Genomic DNA, 11069 nt, shown 5'->3' with positions numbered 1-11069 from the left:
AAAATGTAGAGTCTCCTTGGGTTTTGAACCCATCTATGAAACATAAACAACCTTCTGCCATTCAGCTCCATAGCTTTGTGACAGCCACTAAAACCCAGAGTTGAAATAAATTGCCCTGAGAGCCTGGCCTTCAAATCGATGTTTTACAGTGTTAAGTCAAAATTTTAGTAAATAGAGGAGCATACTGTCATATTAACATTTCTAGTGAGAGCAAAATGCTTTCTTGAAACTTTGTGAATGTACAAAGAAATTTGTAATTTTATAAAATTTATCAGAAAATATGGCTGTCTTCACCTTTATAAAATTCTTTGAAATGTTCCCTTTGGGGTGGGTTAGATACTCAGTCAGCGTAGTTATACTGGAGTGGGTGCTCAGGTGTGTTTTCAGGCAGAGGTCAGAAATGTTAGTAGTCTGCGCTTCTCTCTGGTTTCCCAGCTCCTACCTCTGCCTCACAACCCGCAACAACAACAAAAGAAACAGAAGAGACTCTTCTCCCCTCAGTAGCCAGCAGGATATTTTCTCTTTTTTCTTTTTTTATACCCAGCAGGATATTTTCTAAGAGTCAGGTCCTGTTATGCCCCTGCTCAAAGCCTTCCAATCACATCCCACACTCTGGATAAAGTTCAGACTCCTCCCCCTCTGCACCCCGCCCCCATCCTTCCTGGTCCCTCAGCTTCTACCTTCTTTACCTGCCCCACTCCCTCCAACTGTGATCCTGCTACTGGCCTCACCCGCGCCTGCCGCCGCTGCCTGAGGGCCCCTGCACCGCTGTCCTTCTGCATCGCTCCAGCGCTCACTTCCTTTGGTCCTTGTTCAGCTGTCAGCTCCTCAGGCAGCCCCTCCCTGACTCCTGATGTGAATCACCCCGCACCCCTCACGCAGACACACACTCTGCCCCCACTTGATAAGGACTTTTCTGCCTAGAACATATCACTCCTGGCATCACACTGTATAACAGTTTATTTGACAATTCCTTTGTCCCTCCTGGAACCCACAGCTCCCCCGCTGCTCCTTGGCTCTCCCAGCCTGGAATGCGCACTGGGGGGCCCACCAGCACGGTAGCTGAGTGACGTGGGACAAGCCTCCTTTCTGGGTCGCCGTCTCCTCTCTAATGGTACCGCTGGGTTCCCAGGAGGGGCAGCTGAGGAGTTTGTGTCGAGGGCCCCCTGGCTGTCCTGGTCCCAGCAGCCTCCTTGGCCAGCAAGGTGCCTACAGGGTGGGTTCCAGGAGGACAGGAAGCCACGCCTCCGCAGGGGCCCCTAAGTCCTCGGGTCTCCAGGAAAGGCGAGGCGTGGGTTCTAGGCGGGCCTAGGGGCAGCTCTGGGAGAGTGCCTGCTGGTCCGCAGGCAGGGCTATGGGTGCTGAGCGGAGACTGCGTTGTCCAAGCCCCCGCCTTTCCTGGGGTCCCGGGCTGCACAGCACAGAATCTTAGGCCACCGAGGTTGGGGGCAGGGAGGAGGACTATGGGTGTCACAGGAAAATCAGGGCCTCAGCCTCCAGGGTGGTCCGGGCCCATGAAGGGCGGGGGGCCGAGACTCCTTATCGCTGGGAGGTGAAGGTCTGGCGGAGGGCCGGGTGGGGGACGCGGGGGTGGGGACTCCGAGGTGGCAGCTCGGGTGGGGCCTGGGCTAGGGGCTCTTGGCGCGGGAGCAGGAGCCCCCGAGGCCCGGGGCGGGTGCGGGTCATCGCAGGCCGGGAGCCAGCAGCAGCGGCAGCAGCGCCCCGACCAGCAGCGCCAGCGAGGGCGGGCAGGCGGCCCGGTGCGCGGCGTCGCAGGGGGGCTGCAGGTGGCAGTCGGTGGCGTAGGGCTCCAGGCAGGCGGCGAAGGCCATGACGTGCGCCACGAAGCTCTGCTCCTGCACGCCGTGCACCAGGTGCGCCTGCGGGCCGCGCGCGAACACCGCCACGTCCTCGCCGCCGTGGGTCTCGCTCCCCAGGGGCACGGCCGCCTGCTGCCGGTACGCGGGGTCACCTGACCGGAGAGCGGGAGTTCAGGGCGGGCGGGGGTCGGGCTCCCCCTCCCGTGAGTTCCCGGCCGGGGTCCCGCCCCCAACGCAGCCCCCTCTGCACTCACTGCTTTCGCTGTCGTTGACGTCGGGCCTTGAGGCTCCGCCAAGCGCGTACCCCGGGCCATTGCCATAGAGGATGGAGGTGTAGGACTTGCCGTCAGTGGCCTTGCCATAACCCAGCCCTGCAGGGAGGAGGGGACCCGGTGACCACACTGACCCCAGCCCTCCGTGCGCCTCCTGTGTGCTGAGCCCCGGCACTTCTTGCCTGTTCACTGGCTTACTCCTCACCAGAGCCGTGCAGGGCAGTTGCTGTTACTGCCCCACTTGGCAGATGAGGAAACTGGCTCAGAGCAATTTCTGCCGTGTAACTTCGGAAAAAGCGCCTGCGCCTCTCCCTGGGCTTACCGAAAACGGAGCTTCCACGCAGCGTGTAGCCGCCAAAAGAGAAGACATGGGAGTGGTCGGCGGTGACGAGGATCAGCGTGTCCGCTTCCCTAGTGAGCTGGCTGGCCGCGGCAATGGCATTGTCGAACATGACCGCCTCGGTCAGCGCCCTATAAGCTACGCCTTCATGGTGACCGTGGTCAATGCGGCCTCCTGCACGAAGGTCACGTATAAGACGCCACATCTGCCCCGACTGCCCCCTTCCTTCCTCTGCTCATCAAGGGGCTGCCACTCACCCTCCACGAAGAGGTAGAAGCCACGGGGGTTCCTGCTCAGCACACGCAGGGCTGCCTCTGTCATCTCCTGCAGGGATGGGTCCTTGGTGTGGTCTCGCTGGGCCTCATACTTCATGTCTGCTGGCTCAAAGAGGCCTGTGGGAAAGGGGACCAGTAGTGACCGGCAAGTTAGGGAGCAAGGAGGACCAATGGCACCCATCCCATCCCAGGGGAGGACAGTGGGGTGGGTGGGGTCATTACCCATGAGGTGTGTTACACTGGGGTCCTTAGATGCCTGAATGAGCGCCGTGCGATTCCACACGTACTGGGTGCCCTGGGAGGGGCAGGACCAGGCCTCAGCCCATAGCCCGACACCCTGCAGCCCCTGCCCTGCTGCACCCGCTGCACCCACGAGCCCCCGTCACCTGGTACTTGGCCTGCCACTCCTGCACCAGGTTCTTCCTGTCCTTCCGGGTTCCGTTCTGACTGGCATCGCCTGGGTACTCAGGGTCTGGGGTCCCCTCAGGAAACATGTACTTTCGGCCTCCACCCAGGATCACCTGGGGCCAGGGATTAGGGCAGGTGGGTTCAGAGCCGGGCTGGCCCTTTGCTCCGTCCTCAGACAGCCCCTAGCATCCCAGCCAGGTCCGTGGGAATGGCTTGTCCCCCCATGTAACTTCTACACTGCGCCCCACGCCCCAAAGCCACGGAGACCCTGCCAGGCCCCAGGGCCGTGGGGGACCTGGGATTGCGGCGGGTGTGGGACCCACCCCCAGCCCCTTGCCCCGCCCCTTGCCCCGCACGTCTCACGTCAATGTCCATGTTGTAGATGAGCTGCGTGGCGATGTCCTGGCAGCCCTCCTTCTTCGCCTGGGCGGGCATGTCCGTGTCCGAATACCAGTTACGGTTCACCGTGTGTGCATAGGTACCAGCTGGCGAGGCATGCTGCACCCTCGTAGTGGTCACCACTCCCACGGACTTCCCTGGGGGTGGCAGAGGTCAGGATGGGCCACTGATGTCTCTGAGCCTGTCCCTACTGGCAAAGCTGGCCCCAAGCCTACCTGCTTTCTTGGCCCGGTTCATCACAGACATGACCTCATTGCCACGTACCGTGCTGCACTCGTTGTAGCGGGCAGCTGCACTTACACCAATGGTCTTCATGTTGGCCTTGACCCCGCACAGGTAGGCGGTGGCCGTGCCTGCGCTGTCTGGCACCTGTCTGTCCACGTTGTATGTCTGGGGGCAGAGATGCTTTCAGCTCTGCTTGTGGGTGTACACCCAGATCCTGACCGGGCCCTACCTCAGCCCCAGCCCTCCTGGGACCTTCCCTCCTGCCATGCTCCCTAGTCCCACACCCACCCCTCTGGTGTAGAGCACCCTGAGGCCACTCAGCCCTTACCTTGGACAGAGCCAGGTACGGGAATCGGTCCATGGCCAGGGGCGTCTCAGCTCCCAGTTTGCCATTCATCTGCCCCTTTAGGATCCGAGTGGCTGTCACTGTGGGCACCCCCATCCCTGTAGGTACACCCTGTGTCAGGCCTGAGTCCCCAGGGCCACCCTGTGTCTGCCGGCAGCCCAGGGTTTCAGGGCTGCAGGGCGGCGGGACGGACAGGCCTAGCACACTCACCGTCCCCCAGGAAGAGAATGAGATTCTTGGCAGCCGTCTGGATGGGTTGCAGCTTCTTAGCAACATCCAGGGCCTGGGCTGCCTGGCGGTTCCAGAAGGCTGGGTCTTTCTCTTCAACTGGCCAAGGGGAGAGAGGACTCAGGTCAGCCTTGGGGAGCCCCCGGTGTTGGGGGGCGGCTGGGAGGCGCCTCATTACCTGGGGTGAAGCCGAGGGACAGCCGTAGCTGCAGGCCTAGCAGCAGCAGCACCCAGGCCCCCTGCATGCCTGTGCGATGGCGGAGGGCGGCAAGGCGGGGACCCTGGGGACGTGGCTCTCGGGCAAGGCTGGGACACCAGGGTATCAGCTGCAGTACAGGCTGTCAGGGCTTAAATCAGGGGAGGACTTTGTCCCTGCTGTAAAAGGCTCTGTGTCCCTCCCAGTGCCCGAGGTGGCCACACCCTGCCCCTGCCCCTGCTCCTGACCTATGCCTTTAAGCCATGTTGCCAGAGGGAAGTGGCGGGGTGTGGCTGAGTGCACAGGGGTCCTGAAGGAAGCAGGTCCTTCGCTCACAGGATGGTCCCCAGCTGGCTCTTCAGGGTGGGGTGGGGATTAGGGGGCAGAGGCCCTTTGCCTGAGGAACATCTGCAAGGTCCTGATGGGGGCCACTCCCATCTCTCTGCTCACCAAGTCCTGTGGGAGAACCATCTCTCCTTCATTCACCTCATGTGTTCAGGAGTTTCTGAAAGTCAGCATGGCCTGGTTTGGCTCTGGGTGCTGAGGGAGATGCGGTTGGAAGCACAGAGCCAAGGCCAGGGGCTGGGGTTTGCCTTCCTGATGCCCTGAGGCACAGAGACACGTGGGGTGGTCTGGCTGCCCTGCCATCCACTCAGCGTCTCACCAGTCCTGGCCTGGGCAGGTGGGGCGGGCACGGGGCTGGTGGCGGGAGAGGAGGGGCCCTGGAGCCTGGGCCTAAGGTTCTCCTGCTGTGGAAAAGGGTGGGGCTGGGTGACAGCAGAGTGGGGGCCTTGTGTGTGTCTCCAGTTACTGAGGGCTGGGCTGGGCCAGCGTTATCGTGTGTGTGTGCGTGTGTGTGCGCGCGTGTGTGTGTGTGTGTGTGTGTGTGTGTGTGTGTGTGTCTGAGGGCTGGGCTGGGCCAGCGTTATCGTGTGTGTGTGTGTGTGTGTGTGTGTGTGTGTGTGTGTGTGGAATGTGTCTGTAAAGGGCTGGCAGGGGTGGGACCAGTGCCCTGTACCTGAAGTTGACCTCTGCTCCCTTGGACAGGTATGGAAGCCAGGGGTGGGTCTGTTCTCCCCGCAGGCAAGGCACATTCACAGGTGTAGCTTCTGATAAGGAGCTAAGAGGTTTCAGTTGCCCCAGGTTGGGTTCAAAACATTCCTGCAATCCAGCAATCCCACTTCTGGGTATGTATCCCAGAGAACTGAAAGCAGGATCTAGAAAAGGTATTTGTCACCCACGTTTGTAGCAGCAGTATTCACAATCGCCAAGAGGTGCAAGCAACTCAAGCGTCCACCAGCAGATGAATGGATGAAGAAAGCATGATATAGCTATACAATGGAATATTATTCAGCCTTAAAAAGGAAGGAAAGTCTGACACCTGCTACAACATGGATGAACCTTGAGGACATGATGCTCAGTGAAATAAGCCAGTCCCCAAAAGACAAACACTGTGTGATTCTACTTCACTAGGTATCTCAAGTTGTCAAATGCATAGAAATAGGAAGTTGGATGGTGGCTGCCAGGAGCTGGGAGGATGGGGACTGGGGACTTGTGTAATGGATACAGACTTTCAGGTTTGCAAGATGACAGAGTTCTGGAGACCTGTGGCCAACAATGTGAACAGATGAACACTACTGACCTGGACACTTAGAAGTGGTCAAGATGGGAACTTTTATGTCGTGTCTTTTACCACAATTAAGAAATTTTTTTCAAAGAAAACAACGTGTACCTCCCAGCCCCACCCACTCCAGTGGACCATGGTAGCCCCTCCCCACGTGGCCACCTCACCCCCCGAGTCAAAGTGCCCTGGCCCCCAGCATCCCCCAGCCCAGCACCACTCCCCAGTGTGCCCTCCCCTCAGGCAGAGCTTCTGGGCTCCTCCTTTTTTTTTTTTTTTTTTTTATTTATTTGATTTACTTATTTTTGGCTGTGTTGGGTCTTCGTTGCTGCGCGCGGGCTTTCTCTAGTTGCGGCGAGTGGGGGCTACTCTTTGTTGCGGTGCGCGGGCTTCTCATCGCGGAGCACAGGCTCTAGGCAAGCAGGCTTCAGTAGTTGTGGCACGCGGGCTCAGGAGCTGTGGCGCACGGGTTTAGCTGCTCCGTGGCATGTGGGATCTTCCCGGACCAGGGCTCGAACCCGTGTCCCCTGTGTTGGTAGGCGGATTCTTAACCACTGCGCCACCAGGGAAGCCCTCTCCTCCTCCCTTGACCTGCTCTTCCACCCGCTCACCACGCTGGCCCAGGTGAACCTCTAGCTCTCAGAGGACATGCCAGGTTAGGGGGCATCCTTCCTGGCCTCTGCGAGTTGCCCCCATAGCTGCCTCTGTCCCCCGCATAGTCTTGTGCTCGGAAAATTCTTGGCTACAGGTCAGGAGAGACTAACTCCTGGGAAGGCCCTTAATTAATGAATCAGTTCCTTTGACCAGGCCGTAGGTTAAAGTTTTGTCACTCCAAGATTAATCTTTAGTCCAGTGAATTCCCAGTCCCCTTTTTTAATTTGAATTTTTGACATAACTGTAGATTCACTTGTGGTTGTAAGACATAATAGAGATCCCTTGTATGCTTCGTCCAATCTTCTCCAATGTTATAATGCACAGATTTTCACACTTCTATTCAGATTCCCCCATTTTACATGTGCACATTTGTGATTGTGTAGGTTCTGTACCATCTTATCACATGCGTGGGTTCATGTAAACACCACCACAGTCAAGGTACTGAACAGCTCCAACCCCACCTGCTCCTTTATAGCCGCCCCACCCTCTGTCCCTAATCCCTGTCCCGTATTTCTAAAATTTTGTCATTTCAAATAAGTTACATGAGTGGAATCATGCAATCTTTGGGACTGGCCTTTTTCACTCAGCCTAATTCCCTGGAGATTCACCCGAGCAAGGATCAGCTGTTGACTCCTTTGTGCCGCTGAGCAGTGTCCGGGCTGAGTGGACCCCGCAGCGTGTTTAACCATTCTCATGTGCAAGGACCTCTGGGCTGATTCCAGGTTTGGCTGTTTTGCAGAGTGGTTGCACCACTTTGCATTCCCACCAGCAATGTATGAGGGATCCAGTTTCTCTGCATTCACACCATCATTTGGTGTTGTCACTGTTTTTAATTTCAGCCACGCTAATAGGTGTGGAGTATAAAGTTTCCTTTAATGCTTTTCTTATGATGAGATTAAGTGATCATCAGCCTTGACCCCTCTTGGTTTCTTGTACATTTTGTCCTGTGCCTGGGCAGGACCGGAGACCAAATACAAACCCCGTGTGTCTTGCAGTAAACAAAGGATGTTTGTCCACGTTCCCACCAGGGCACCCTGCCTCCCTCCTCTGGGCCCGAGTCACCTGTGATGAGATGCTCTTCCACGCTGTCCCCTGGGGCCCAGGGATGACAAGGCAGCAGGCAGCAGAGCTTTCTGCTCTGGAGTAAGAGATGACACCTCCAGTCCTGCACTCCGGGGTTACGGGCACCTCGGGCCGGGGCATGGCCAGCTGCACAGAGCCTGCTCTCTGGGGGATGTTTGTCCTGGTCTCTCTGTTCTCTGGGAAGGAAGGCCTTGTCTTGTGGGGCCCCATCTAGAGCCCCAGCGCCCTCCGCCGCTGTCCCCACTTACCACCCTCGGCTCTCTGGGCTGGGTCCCAGCCCCCAGCATGGCGCCCCCTGCAGGCAGTGCTGGCAGCGGGCGGTGGGGGTGTGTGACGCTGAGCCCACTGCAGCGCCAGCCGAGCCGTGGGGGATGCCTTCTGCCTGCCTCCTGCCCTCCCAGTCTCACGATGTCCCCTGGAGATGTAGTGACAGTCCTCACTCAGGGGAGAGCAGGGCAGCAGCTGGGAACAGAAAGGCTGTTGATCAGCAATAGGCCACACCTCCCCCCCCCCCCCAGCACTTTGGGGAAATGGAGGCCTCCCTCTCTAGGGGCAAGTGCTCCCTGGGCCCTCGTCCCCAGCTCTCAGTGCCGCCTCCCACCAGTCCTGTAGAACTGGTATGAACGTCCCCACTCGTGCTGGGATGCGGGAAGCCAACACAAGTTTTATTTTGCCCTCTTTTCCTTGGGGGCCACATGGAATCAGGGAGGTGTCGAGCCTCCTGAGGCCAACTGGGCATCTGGCAGGGAGGTGGGAGGGCACGTGGTGAGCCCTGGGGCTGGCGGACGTCATCTCAGCCTAGGCCAGCCAGAGTGGCAGCGCCTGGCTGGCCTAGCATTCCTGATGAGGTCTTCCCCTCTGGACAGGCCTGCCCATGCAGTTCTGAGGCCGGGAGAGGAGGCAGGGCCACCCATCCCTCCTCCCAGCATGCCCGAGGCGAGGGCCGTCAGGAAAGTTGGTCACAGGGAGGCCAGCATTGCTCACATAGCAATTAGGTGCACCACAGCCCTGGAGCGATTGATGGCTCAGAAAGGAGCGCTCAGCTGAGACAGTAAGGTCGCGGCCCCAGGGTCACAGGCTCCTTTGGAGTCCTGTGGAAGTCAGCCGCCCAGAGTTCTCAGAGGTCACATGGAAGGTGAAGGCACTGGCATTGGGGGAGGGGGAAGCCGCCTTTCTTTGTGGCTATGGTCTGTGTGCTTTAGAACCTGGCTCTGCACTTCCCGAGGGGCAGATGGGAGTGACTGGAGAACAGCCTCGGGAAGGGCCAGTCCTGGGGGGCCTGTGGAAGGAACCAGAGACAGCACGAACCCCAGGGCACCCAAGGGTCACACGGGGGAAACGTCTGCAGAGATGTGTTCTGGACTCAGCAGAGCTGGAGGGCGCATATCGGGGTTCATCCGGGGACCCCAGGGATCATGCTCGCCCTCATGCTGGGAATCTCTCCACCTGCAGAAGGGTCAGCACTAGTTTTGGCATTTGGGGTTGGAGGGAGGTGGCGAAGCTGAAAGGAAGGCCCCAGAAGGCACCTGTTAGTAGAGGAACTCATGATACCGGCCTTGGAAACAGGTCAGGAGGAGGGGCTGAGGTCTCAGAGGCTCTGATGGGGCTCTCTGAGAGAGGCTGGCCAGAGAGGGTCTCAGAGACAAAAATCAGAAGCTCGGCGGCTGCTTGTTCTTTAAAGGAGACAACTTGATTCAGTTTAAAGTCTCTTGAGCAGCAACCGCATGTAAAGCATCCTGGAGGCCCAGATGAGCCCCCGCAGACCCAACCAGTACGGGGCCTCCTGTCTAGGAGGGTTCGGGATGCCTCAACCCACTCATGCTCCTGGACACTGTCCCGGGGAAGAATTGAGGTCCCCTGGGCTGGTCAGTAGGAAGAGTGTGGACCTTACGGGCTGGGGCCCAGGGGCCTCCCCTGACCAGAGTGTTTGGCGCCCTTGGGAGAGGAACAGGAAGTCAAGCTGGTAAGTGGGTTCCCGTGGGATCTGGGCGGAAGAGAAGTCTGGATGTAAGTCCCAAGATGAGGTCGCAGGATTGGTGCTGGGCTGTGCTTCAGGGGCTAGAAGAGGGTGTAAAGACAGGAGGGGATGCTGGGCTGAGGAGGTCGGCCTCCAAGATGCTGCTGGGGGGGGTGGCACTGGAGGAGGCGGAGCTGGGGCAGAGGCAGGTTGGGAGTCACTGGCAGAGAAAGGTGGCAGAGGCACTTTGGCACATTGTGTAGCACCGTACTTTGGCCCTCAGAATCTGCCCTCTCCTTGGTCCCTGCCCTCCGTGCTGGCTCCCTCCGTACAGGGCCCCTCAGAAAGCCCCTCCCCCAATCCCTCTTCTGCAGCTGTCACTGCTCTGTCAGCCACTCTCCCATCTGCCTCTGCCTTACTTAGCTGCCTTTCCATCCCCTACTGGACAGGTTTCTCATACAGGGAGACATTGGAAAGGCGTTCAAGTGATGCAGCATAAACCACATGGTGGTATCACAGACCCCAGGCTGATAAAGACCAAAAAGCCCAACCCTGCGAGCCTTGGAGAAGAAGAGGAGGAAAAGGAGCTGAGTCCACTGCAGACACAAGCCTTCTCCAGTGACATTAGGACATGCCTATCCCATGATGGAGGTAGTTCTACTCTGGGTAAATGTCCCGGAGAATCCGTGGCACATGTGCCCCAGGAGGTATGTGCCAACACATTTAAAGCAGCACCATTTAATAAGCAGCCAAAAGTTGGAAATAACATCAGCAGGAAAAAGGAAAAAATTACAGCATTGTCATACATGGAATACTAGACAGCAATGGAAATGATGAGACTTGTTGCATGCAACAGATTCACTGCTTCTCACCAACAGTGTTGAGTGAAAGATGCAAATCACGAAAGAAGGCATCCAGTAGAGCACATCTCAATTCCATCAACTCTTATACCCTAAACCTTAGCCTCCGTTAGGACTCCATTAACAAGTCTCTGTTTTGCAAGGAGCCCCAGAAACCTTCCTTTTTATCCCTGCCACCCTGCTATTTTATCCATTCTCATAAAAAAGGCTTTGGGGTCCCCAGTGAGGGGGGGTCGAGCCAAGGGACCCCTTTTGTCAATCTTGGACTTGATTAATTGGACTAACTGTTGCCCCAAGTGATTGCTGGTCAGGTATCTCAAGTGTTAATTTTTTTCTTCTAGCCTTTAAAATTTTTCTACTTGGGGTAAATAATGTGGACTTGTTT

General features: G+C 57.7%; 1 protein-coding gene across 1 annotated transcript; it reads right to left on the bottom strand.

The window, feature by feature from the left end:
• Positions 1–942: 942 nt before the first annotated feature.
• On the bottom strand, positions 943–4488 carry ALPI (alkaline phosphatase, intestinal). The gene is made up of 10 exons (XM_007184892.2): positions 4296–4488; positions 4068–4183; positions 3730–3904; positions 3479–3651; positions 3094–3228; positions 2930–3002; positions 2690–2824; positions 2415–2606; positions 2075–2191; positions 943–1972 (listed from the first exon to the last, which is right to left on the bottom strand). The coding sequence occupies exons 1-10, from the start codon at positions 4486–4488 to the stop codon at positions 1683–1685; spliced, it is 1599 nt and encodes a 532-aa protein (XP_007184954.2). The 3' UTR covers positions 943–1682.
• Positions 4489–11069: the final 6581 nt, after the last annotated feature.

This window comes from Balaenoptera acutorostrata, chromosome 8 (assembly GCF_949987535.1).
Source record: "Balaenoptera acutorostrata chromosome 8, mBalAcu1.1, whole genome shotgun sequence".
NCBI classification, from domain to species: Eukaryota; Metazoa; Chordata; class Mammalia; order Artiodactyla; family Balaenopteridae; genus Balaenoptera; species Balaenoptera acutorostrata.
This window is presented reverse-complemented; position numbering and strand designations above follow the sequence as displayed.

Coding starts and splice junctions, on each gene's coding strand:
- ALPI (XM_007184892.2), bottom strand. CDS start 4,488: ATGAGGCGCCTCCCAGCCGCCCCCCAACACCGGGGGCTCCCCAAGGCT. Junction 3,652..3,729: donor GAACCGGGCCAAGAAAGCAG/GTAGGCTTGGGG, acceptor TGCCACCCCCAG/GGAAGTCCGTGGGAGTGGTG. Junction 1,973..2,074: donor CGTCAACGACAGCGAAAGCA/GTGAGTGCAGAG, acceptor CTCTCCGGTCAG/GTGACCCCGCGTACCGGCAG.